At 40.2% G+C, this 11593-nt stretch overlaps 1 protein-coding gene across 1 annotated transcript; it reads left to right on the plus strand.

The window, feature by feature from the left end:
- Positions 1-461: 461 nt before the first annotated feature.
- On the plus strand, positions 462-4149 carry FMO1 (flavin-dependent monooxygenase 1). The gene is made up of 5 exons (XM_086812544.1): positions 462-1103; positions 1745-1985; positions 2066-2244; positions 2572-2918; positions 3609-4149. Exons 1-5 carry the CDS (start codon positions 633-635, stop codon positions 3952-3954), a joined length of 1584 nt encoding a protein of 527 aa, XP_086668670.1. The 5' UTR covers positions 462-632; the 3' UTR covers positions 3955-4149.
- The last annotated feature ends 7444 nt before the right edge of the window (positions 4150-11593 follow it).

Genomic DNA, 11593 nt, shown 5'->3' on the forward strand with positions numbered 1-11593 from the left:
GCTTAGGGTTAATAGAATAAAACTAGTTGCTCTAAGGTTTGCACGCAAGAGAAATGTCAAAGAAGTTGAAAGACACATAACTGAAAGTTGGATATATGGTTTAAAAGGAAGATATTACTTAAAAGTTGGATATATGGTTTAAAAGGAAGATATTACTTAAAAGGTGTGAGGAAGGAATCTAGGATGTAATCTCAACTTTCTGATTTTAAAAAGGACCTTTAGAACTAAAGATTTAAAGTCTCAAAAATGCAAATGTTGAGACAAGTTGTCCAAGGAAAGACTATGAAGACTTTAACTTTTATTTTAGATAATAATATCTTTAATTAATTTGAGATGAAGGTTGTAGACTTTAAGGGGGAAAAAAACTTTTGTTTAGTCTGGACAAAGGTAGGCATTGATATTTGGGAGGGCTGCCAAAGGGGTCCACAAACAAATATCACAAAGGCAATTGGGTCACAAACAAATATCACAAAGGCAATTGGGTCATTGGATTAGCATTCACATGCAAGGAGGGTGGGCTCATAGGGCCATTTTTGGTACAAAATGGGATCAAAGTGTAGCTGTAGGAGGGCGACCCATTTTGGCCACAACACACACAAGAGGCAAGAGAGAGAGAGCCCATCTCCTCTCACATGGGCAACCACACAGAGAGCCCAACACCCGTTTCTGAACTGGGCTCCCATGCTTCCCACAACACACAGAAAATATGCATCGTTGGGGCCGGTATGACCGGCATCTGTGCTTGCAAGTACCTGCTTCAGCACGGCATGGAGCCCGTTGTGCTCGAAGCCCAACCGGGTGTAGGCGGTGTGTGGAGGCACACCTTTGCCAGCACCAAGCTCCAAACACCCAGAGATGCCTACCAATTCTCGGATTACACGTGGCCCCCTGGAACCCCCGACTACCCATCTCACACCCATGTCATGGACTATCTGCAGAGCTATGCCCGCAACTTCCATGTCTTGGAAAGAATTAGGTTCAATTGCAAAGTGGTTGAAATCCGCCAAATCCATGGTGGGCTGCACGAGTCTGTGGCAAATTTTGAAGAAGAGAAGAAAGGTGCCCATTGGGCAGTCCGCATTCGAAACGATGGTGACACACAGGTAATCCCCCCTATTCTCTTTCTCGTAATTTTCACAGTTTTCATGGCATTTGTTTTTCCTTTTAGAATTATGTTTTCAGAATTTTTGTCTTATTATTGCTCCTTTTTTTTGGGGTTTGGAAAAGGAAAAATACCCCATTTAAATATCCCTCCTTGTTTCTTTTTCATAAGTTTTACACATAAAAAAAAAATGTGTCCATTCTTCATAATATTTACTGTTCTTGGCTTCCTGTATTTTGTACGATTTTCACACTTTTTCCCCAAAATTCTTAATAATTTGTTTTTTTTCCCCCAAAAAAAGTTTCTTTTCAATAGAGACATTCCAGAACAGCCCATGACGAGGTAATGAATTCTATACTTTTTAAAAAGAAAATTGGGTCTTTTAAGGGTTATTTTTTTGCCCAATTCCATTTTTAAGTAACACTTTTTCAACGTATTATTTGTCTCATTTCTTTCTTTTTAAAAAAAATTAAAAATTTCCAAAAGTCTCAACTGTTTTTTTCCTTTTTTATATCAAATTCTTTGATCAACAAACACTATACAGCCTGTGCATACTTGTACTCACACAGAATATATGGCTGAGCTTTTCTTTATGCATGCATGCAGTAAGAGTTCTAGACTAACCACTCTCGGGGTTTACAGTGGCTCTATTTCGATTTTCTTGTCTTATGCATTGGCCGTTATGGAGACATTCCCAAGCTGCCGGCCTACCCACCATCTAAAGGGCCCGAGCTTTTTCAAGGGAAAGTATTGCATTCTATGGAGTATGCTATGCTGGATGATAGAGCGGCGACACTTGTTCTCAAAGATAAACGTGTCGTCGTGGTTGGAATGATGAAATCAGCACTTGATGTTGCCATGGAAGCTTCGAATGTGAACCAAGGTATGCCTCTAGTTTGCTTAAGAGTCAAAAGTTCCACGGCAATTCTGTCCTTATTAAGTTAAGCTTTGTGTTGCTGCCAGGCATCCACGGTCACCCATGCACCGTAATTTTCCGAACGCCTCATTGGATGCTTCCTCATCACAAGCCTTTTGGCTTGCCTTTGTCGTACCTTTACTCAACACGGCTCTCTGAGTTGATGATTCCAAAGCCTGATCAAGGGTTTCTGCTCAGTGTCATTTCAACTCTCTTGACGCCTGCGGTACGTTGTTCTTAAGACCGACATACATAGCTCAAACACCTTTTTTAAAACCAAGTTTATGGAAGAAGAGCATTGGGATGTCCACGGGCATTTAGTGGGTAGTGAAGGGTCTCACCTAGTGTAAGGATCTGCATTTGATATTCCAACCAGCCTACTCGCACTGGGTGTACTGCTGGTAAATATTCTTATACATTCCACAAAAAAGAAAACAAAAACAAAAGGGCATTTCACTTCTATTGAGGGGTCTCCTTCCCAGCAATAGCAGAACGAATCAACTGGTCTCTGATTTCAAAGCTGACAGACCTTTTGGTTCTTGTCTATCTGCAGCGATGGGCTATCTCAAAGTTTGTTGAGCTATACCTCCTCCTCAATCTCCCTCTTCGAGAGTTTGGTTTGATACCAAATCAGACCTTCTTCGAGCAGTTTGCATCTTGCCAGGTGCCGCTATTACCAGACACATTCTTTCAAAGAGTTCAAGATGGCCACATCAATCTGCGAAGGGCGACCAACTGGAGTTTTTCAAAGAAGGGAGTGGTACTAGCAGATGGCACGGACATCGAAGCCGATGTTATAATCTTAGGCACAGGCTATGACGGGGAAAAGAAGCTTAGGGCTCTCCTACAGAGAGAATGCGGAGAACTGCAAGAGCCAGGAAATATCATACCTCTTTACCGGTAAGGCTTCATTCGCTTCCCTTTATAGGTCCTCTCAATATTGATTAGTCGTGTCAGACAGTTATTGGAAGCATAAGTTGTAGGAGACAATTGAATTTTCCACTGGATAGTAAAGCATGTTTCAACGAAGTAATTGTGCTTTTTATGCATCCATTCCTACAAGATTGACAAAACATGCACTTTAATGTATGTATGCTTGCTAACCAAATGTTTACGGCAAGGATTACTGAATCAAGGCCGAGCCATTAACTGGATAAGTGGCTTCTTGAATCGAGGCCAAGCCATTAATTGGATAATGTGGCTCATAGAATAAATAGGTTGTAAGCTTTCAAGGTTATTGGCAAGGACGCAAGTGATAATTTCTTCAATAAGACTCACGGGCAAGCCACCCAAGGAGCTTATAGTTGGGCATAAGCTATAAACAGGGTGGCAAGAGTTGACGGCAATGGTGTTTAGGTAATGTTGTCAAAGGAGAACACCGGGATGTCTTGAGCACGATGGCTCAGTAGAGATTGGATGATGGCCTCTGTAGGGGGACTCTAAAGAAACAAAGACTGCGAATTTGTGGCAAGTGGCCAGACAGTGGGGTTTCCAGTCGTTTGAAGGGATAGTCAATAGTTTTATTATGTACCTTATAAGAGGGAAATATTAGTAACATGCTGACGAATTTTGCTCTATTTGATGGTGTAGGGGTATAATACATCCTCGGATCCCCCATTTGGCAATTATGGGCTTTCACGAGAATCTTTCTAATCTGCATTCCTCTGAAATGGGGGCACGGTGGCTGGCGCACTTGCTTTCTCAGAAGATTACTCTTCCGAGCATTGACAAGATGGAAAAAGTTGTACAGAAGTGGACAGAGTACATGAAGAATTCAACTCCTTTTTATCAGAAATCTTGTATAGGTGCGGTAAGCATATGGCATTCAGACCAAGTGTGCCACGACCTCGGATGGAATCCAAAAAGGAAAAGGAATTTCCTTGAGGAATTCTTATCTCCTTACAGCAATATGGATTACAAAGATGAGGCTCAGTAGAGTTGTCAAGGCCTGCACCCTATGCTAGTGCATGTGTTCTTCATTATGGGGACGTGTAGTTGTATCTGCACGTGTACTATATGCATGCACTTGTATCTGTGCACGTGTACTTATACATGTGCATGTGTACTTACATACATATGCGTGCTTGTATATCACCGATACAAAATTTGTGCTTTGGACCAGTAACCAAAATGTGCATCCATACAACTATAGAATTTATATGCTTCTGTCGAGTGAAGAGTACATTGCAAAAGCTCTGCCTACGTGATGTTTTTGGTAAATCTATATACCATAGCAATTAGTCACTTGGGGATTATATGACAAACATACTAAGCTGTGAAAACAGTGATAGCAAAAATACAAAATCATCAACCAAAGCAGCAACTTAAAAATGAAATTGCACATATAGCCTTGATTGCTACAGTAACGCATGCGGTCCAATCAAACTTTTGAAAATTGGAAAGAGAGATTTTAAATAGCATCTCCACATGCTTTTCATTGCCACTCTAAATCTCCTTTTTCATCTAAAGTAAAAGGGGAATGTGATTTTGGGAGAAGGTATAGCTTTTTCACTTCATGACATTTTGATTCACACATAAGTAAAAAGTATTCGAGGAGAAGATAGGCCATTGAAGTATCAGAGAGATCCTTTTTTTGTGAGTGGATGAGGAATTTAATTAATAATTTGAATTTTTGTGAGTGGATGAGGAATTTAATTAATAATTTGAAACAGTTTCCATGTAGTGCATCCATGTCCAATAAGGTCATGATTGCATACAACTCGAGTACTCTATATTGGAAGTAGATGACAATGCTTAAAATAGAGACTTATTATAGAAGATTAAAAGCCTACCTAGTTATTCCCCACTATCATCTATCAACTCAGTGTGTCAAGGGGTGATTGCTGGTCGTCCCAAAGATACCCATGTTTCTACGGACATGATGTTGGCACATTGGATTTAGGACTAACCACAATTCTTTTTGTTCAACATTTGTTTCCATAGGGAAGTCTAGCTAAACTTTGATAGGCTCCTCCAAAAGAATCATGGATGTCTCAACTTCACCTTCACTTTCCGATTCACTTTGAAATTGAAGTATTGAATCTTCATTCTGTGAGTCATTCCCAAAGAGATGGTCTAAGGCATAGTCCTCGTTTTGGTTCTCATCAATCTCAAGAGTATCCAATGTGGTGTTGAGCATGAACAATGGCATTGAAGGACTCCTTACTATGTTTATTGAGACTTGTTTGGAAGCCTGTGAAGACCTTGGACGATCTCGTGCAGCATGGCTTAACGGATTGGTTTGTCAAAATACGTAGCGGAGATGATAACCAAATCTGATACCACAAGAGCAAGCAGAAAATAGAAAGCACAAGAGAAGAAGAGAGATATGTGTGTAACTCTGCTCTATACACAAGATCTCGAAGTGAAAACAAGATACAATGGTGTGGGGCATGGGGCCATTTTATATGGCCCCAAACATGTAGTCGGCTTGTAGAAAAGGCAGTCGACTGGACCTAAATGTCCACGACCAGCTGTACACAGTCGGCCAGCATACATGAGGGGTCGGGGACCAAAAGGAGCAGTCAACCAATATCCAGGACATCCTGACTAGTAGTCGGCCAGTGTCTGGATCAGCCAGGGTGCAAAGATCTGCCTTCCACACCTGGTAAAAATAGGGAAAAATACAGGGGAGTGAGGAAAAATGAGAAAACACCTACAAAGGGCGGGCACACCCACAACAGAGGCCCTGGTGTCTGATAACAATAGGAGATGACTTCTAACATGGTTTTGGTATAGGTAGTGTCTCTTCCTCTTGAAAAGGGAATTTATACTTCTCTTCTGGTTGGTCTTGAGGAATTCTCTTAGGTTTAGCAAGATGTGGTTCAATGTCAACTAGTGATTCAATCAACACTTTGACCTGTTTGAGTATGATATCTTGAGAGTGTTGTTTACTAAGGCTATTGTTCTCATATTGGGGTGGTGGCTCAGGTCTTAGTGCTTTGGTGTCAATTGCATAAGTGAAGGTGCTAGAACTCATTTCCTCATCTATTATTTCTTGGATTACTAGAAGGTCTTTGATATTTTTTATCCTATGAGAACGAATTTTCTTTTGAGCACTCATAGCAAGTTTTATTGCTTACATTGGGTCGTCGGTGTCAATGCTTGTGCATTGTGTTGCTTTTACCTCATCCCTTGGGCTTATGCTTTCTTCAGGTCCCTTTCCCTTGTCTTAAGATTTAGGCTTAACCTCTTTAGTTTGTGTAGATTTTGTTTTCTTGGGTGTAGGAGATTGTTGTAGCCATATTTGGTAGTGATGTGTGAACACATTAGGACTAGTTGGGGTACTTTTTCTCTCTTTAGGAAGTTTTTTTCCCATGCTAGTATACACTCATCTTGGGATATACTTATTATCTCTGTACAGTACATATTAATTATCTATCTATCATCTCATTGTGTGCTCCCTTGAGCTTCTCCAGTGTGTGTGTGTGTGTGCGCGCACATTCCTGCAACCCTATTTTTAATATTTGGTATCAGAGCATATGCTCCTCGTCCCTGTGTTGTTGCTTATCCTTCATCCTGAGTCGCCTGTCTTCTTGAATTGGAACACGGAGCCCTTTTGGGAGAAGAAAGAGAACATGGAAGTGTGAAGTACTTTGTACTGAAGTTTTTCAGTCAGATTTTCATTCCGGATGCGTCGTTCTCGCGATTTGCGATTTTCCGCAGACATCTTCGGGGACCGGATTTACATTGTTCTTTATTGAATTATGGAGTAGTCTATATACGGGTGTGTAGATACACGAGAAAGCATCATCAAACACTTACTAAATCGGGTCTTGTCTAACGAGCTACACTTTAGCGATATCGATCTCTACATCTTACGGAGTAAAATTTCTACTCACTTTACTTTGCATTTCTTTCTTACACCTTACTGGTCTCCATTATCCGTGGCCTTATTAGTAGCCACCTTGGTTGCATCAAAGGAGCACTTAACACTTGCAGGTTGTGTGATTACTTGCTTGGGTATTATCAGAAATGACAGACAGTGTATTGGTAGCCAAAGGGCTATGGAATGTTGTGGTTGGTACTTAGAAACGTCCTGGTTCCTTTGATGAACATGATGTAGAAGGCATATCTGCAGAAACGGACTTAGTTTCACATGGTGCATTAGCATAGAATAGCATACCTCCTACGCACGAAACAAACAAGTGGGATGGAAGAGATGCATAGACTCATGCATTGCTTGCTTTGTCAGTCAAGAGGAGTATTATTCCTCACATTCGGGCATGCAAGATTGCTAAACATGCTTGGGATGCACTTGGGTCATTGCTTGCTTTGTCAGTCAAGAGGAGTATTATTTCTCACATTCGGGCATGCAAGATTGCTGAACATGCTTGGGATGCACTTGGGTCATTGTACCAGATACGTAATGAACCACATGTTGCTTATCTACGCAAGTAATTAGAGGCAGAGTATATGAATGAGGAAGATTCCATGGAAAGTTTCGTTACAAAAATCAAGGATTTTAAGGAGCAGTTGGCCAGTGTTGATGAAGTATATCCTGATAGTTGATTGGTGCCCAATGTCTTGAATGCATTGTTGGACTCATATCAAAGTTTTGCTTCTATCATCAGACTCATAATGAAAGGCTGGAGTTGGTTTTTTTTGTGCTCTTGAGAAAGAAGATTAATCTAAGCAAAACATGTCTAATGCGTATGGAGATTAGGCTTTTGCTGTGAGTTAACAAAGACGTAAAGGTAAATCCTTTCCTCAGGATAGTTACAAGTTGAAATCAGAGTCATCGGACAAGCATGTAGACAAGAAAGGCGACAAGCCAAAGAAAAAGGCCAAATACAACTATTGTAGGAAACCTGGTCACTACATTAATGAGTGTAGGGAAGCGACTGGAGAAGGAGAAAAAGAAAGATTCTAGTATGGCTATTGGTGATGCGTCAACATCTAATGTAGAAAACAAAGAATCTGCAAACTATGCATGATGATTGGGCTTTCATTGTGCAATGCAGTTTTGACCCTTTGCATAAGGATGTATGCATAGCTGTACATATGTACATGTTTGGTATTTTGACAGCGGTGTTAGTACGCACATTACTTCTCATCGCAATTTATTCTTATCACTTGAATCTGCTCCATAAAGAAACATTGTTACATGTGTAAACAACTCTTCATATCATGTAAAAGGAGTTGGTAAAATTAGTAAAATTATTCTCACTGCTGGGCAAATGGTGGAGCACTCATGCCCTCAGATATATTATACGTACTAGGATCAAGAAGAACTTGTTATCTGTCTCTGTAATTACTAAGGCTCGCTTAGTGGTTCAGTTTATGGATGACATATGTATTGCTCATGATCGCAGAGCGATGGCAATACAATTGTTATTTTTTGTTTTTCTCATGGCCTTTATACGCTAGATGCATATACCTGGGTATATCCATTGAAACAAAAAATAGAGATTTTATGTGCTTTAAGCACTTTGTTGCTATGGTTGAAAATGTTTCTACATGTAAGATTGGTACTTTACATACTGATCGAGGGGGGGAGTATATATCTAAGGAGTTTCATGCATACATAGATGATTATGGAATAAAACACCAATGTACTGTGCCCTATACACCTCAGCAAAATGGTGTAGCTGAATGCAAAAACAAGTCTCTCATGGGGAGATGGAATGTTGTATGGTCAAAAGTCATGAGTTACCTCATGGTTTCTGGCTAGAAGCAGTCATGTGTGTAACATATGTTTTGAACAAGTGTCCTACAAAGGCTTTGCATACAATTATGCCTTTTGAAGCTTGGAATGGTAGAAAGCCCTCTGTGGCTCGCTTACACATTTTTGGTTGTCTTGCTTATGTACTTGTTCTTGATAAAATTCGTAGTAGCAAGCTTTATGATAAAGCTATTAAATGTATTTTTGTGGGGTATAGCTCGAAAAGTAAAGGTTATCGTCTCCATCATCCTGTTTTACCAAGCGGATTCTTGTGAGTACAGATGTTGTATTTGTGGAAGATGCAATTCACCCCTTGCTTTCATGTAAAAAATAACAAAATGTATGTTCGCAAGACATATTTGACACTCTCCTTCTATTGTTCAATGTAGGACACATTGATGTAGAGCATTTGGGTACTCAAAGGAATGCTGAAAATCAGTCCACACAGGTTAAAAATTAGTATGTTTTTGAACCCACAGATCTGCCTATTGATGAGGCAAATGTGGATGATGCAGTTGATGAGGAAAGAAGGGAAATCAAGGAGTCAAAAAGTATGCCAAAATGGCTTGTGTATACACTTGTTAACCACATATTGGTTAACACATTCCTATGACAACTATGACCGCACACTTATGTAATGGGCGCTGGCACTATATTGTGAATCCTATCATTTGATGAGTGAAACATCCTAAAGAGGCTCCCAAGTATTGAGCTTTGAAGGACAGACAAGAGGATCTTGGTCAGTTGGTCAAACCATGGAGAAAAGCCTTGTAACTATATTTTGGGCATCTCGGGTGACTTACTCCCGACGACGGGCGGCCTAGTGGGAAAAGGCTTGGAACTATAAAAGCCAATTTCTCTTGTTTGTAATTGATTCTCTAATTTGTGCAATAGAAGTGTAGTGTTCTCGCTCTCTTCTCTTTTGCAACTCGAATCTAGCATGTGTGGTGTGCTTAGTGTTAGGATTTGGGAGTGATTAGTGCTAATCACTTATTCTATCCTGCTTCCCTCTTGCTTCTTCTCTTTCCCTCTTGCTTGAGTGATTAGGCTACCAACTTGATCATCTATTCCACATGATCTTTGCGAGAGAGGTTGCACCACTCGTTGGTGTGAGAGCAACCGCCTCTCTCGATGTGACGAGTGTGGGAGGACGGCGGTGATGAGCGGCTACGGTGGAGCTCTTGAGCCTAGCTCGAGCTCGACGGATAGACAACTTCCCATGACATGTTAGGGTAGGGTTTCCTTAAAGTCTTTGGCGCCGTTGTCGAGGAGCACCATTCGCTACTTGTCTAAGCCATCTTTGATTCGAATCCGCTGGAGTTTCCATAGCCCGGTGCGCTAAGTAAGCTCTTTGGCATGTAGTTTTTTGATGTATTTGATGTTTTGCTTGGTTTTTTTTTTTGATAATTTTGTTGTGATTCATGTATACCTTTCTGTTTACAGTAGGATTACTACTTGTTTGAGTGAAAAAACTTGAGCTTTGAGTGATTAGAGAGCCTAATCATCAAGAGGGTTTTTGCTTAAACTTAGGCTATTTTTCCTAATTTTTAGCTCAATCTTATTTCTTTTGCTTAATTCTTTTGCATAGGTAGGTTAGCATTGTTAGATAGAACCTTAATCCACCAAAAAACATAAAAAACTATAAACTATCTTTTAATTTTTATTAAATATCACTGATCTATTGATTAGTGTGATTAGAGAACTTAAAGAGAGCAAAAAATCTAAAAATTGAGCCTAATTGCTTGTAATTAGACTAATTGGAGTGGCATTGGTGTTCTAAACACTTGTGTTGACCCAAATCTATGTTTTGTATGTCCACTTCCATTAGGCCTTAATTAGCAAGTATTAGCGCTAACTTGTGTTAGAAAAAGTGATCTATGTCATATCATAGACAAGGTCAAAGGGATGTGGATGAATGTGGTGAAGGCTAGGAGTTATCCCACATGCAAAGGCAAAGCCCATATGGTACTTGGACCTATATAAAGGGTCATTTCAATGTAATGTAATACAACAACTCATTCTCAAGTACACAATCTCTTGGTCAAGTAAGTGCATCTTGTGTTGCTTTGTATTGCCTTTTTGTCATTTGTTTATAATCATGCTTAGCATTATGTTTGAGCCTCCATAGGCTAGCCTAGCCCTAGATCCATGATTTCCAACATGGTATCAGAGCCAGGTTGGCTATGGCTTAGCTTAGTTTAGTTGTTTTGCCATTTCTCTTCAATATGGTGCCCGCAAAAGGAAGTGCCATTGAGAAGAAGGAATAGCAAAATTATTGCATTAGTCTTTGCTATATTAGGGTTTCTCAAAATTCTAGATTTTCCTCCATGCAAAATTTATCTTAGAAAGCTATGGAGACTAGGAATAGCTAATGAGGATGATTGGTCTTAGACAAGGGAACACAACATGTGTTGGCCGATCAATGTAGAGGATTCCAAATGGGGAATCGGTAATGGGTGTTGATGATGACCTCCCTAATGCTTGTTTGTTCAAACTGGACATGGTGCCCGAATGGAGCGAAGAAACATCAGATTATCTAGCTTATGGTTTTCTGCAAGAACAACCCTTGAACAAAGATAAAATGCGGTGGCTTGTTAAGCTGGCTGCACCTTATCAATTAATTGCTAGAGAACTATAAAAGCTAGGTAAGGACAATGCCTTAAGGAGATATGTGCAAGAAGACGAGTTCGTCTCATAATATTGGATGAAGCACATTCACGGGTAGCTGGAGAATATTTTGCTGGAGAGATTACAGCTCGCAAGGTTGTACGTATAGCCCCCCATGGTACCATCTTCAGGACGTTTTCACTCTTCGATTACTACCCGTGTAAGCCTCAACCTTTTAAGCTTCAAGGATTATGAAAGCCTTTGTTTAAGGCTTATTATCAAAGCCCTGATAAAAGGCTTGATA

This window comes from Cibotium barometz, chromosome 18, assembly GCF_041138505.1.
Source record: "Cibotium barometz isolate CiBa-2024 chromosome 18, ASM4113850v1, whole genome shotgun sequence".
NCBI classification, from domain to species: domain Eukaryota; kingdom Viridiplantae; phylum Streptophyta; class Polypodiopsida; order Cyatheales; family Cibotiaceae; genus Cibotium; species Cibotium barometz.

Excerpts from the sequence above, each read along its gene's own strand:
- FMO1 (XM_086812544.1), top strand. The coding sequence starts at position 633 with ATGGGCAACCACACAGAGAGCCCAACACCCGTTTCTGAACTGGGCTCC. Across the intron at positions 1,104-1,744 it reads GAAACGATGGTGACACACAG|TGGCTCTATTTCGATTTTCT; the intron begins GTAATCCCCCCT and ends CGGGGTTTACAG. Across the intron at positions 2,245-2,571 it reads CAACTCTCTTGACGCCTGCG|CGATGGGCTATCTCAAAGTT; the intron begins GTACGTTGTTCT and ends GTCTATCTGCAG.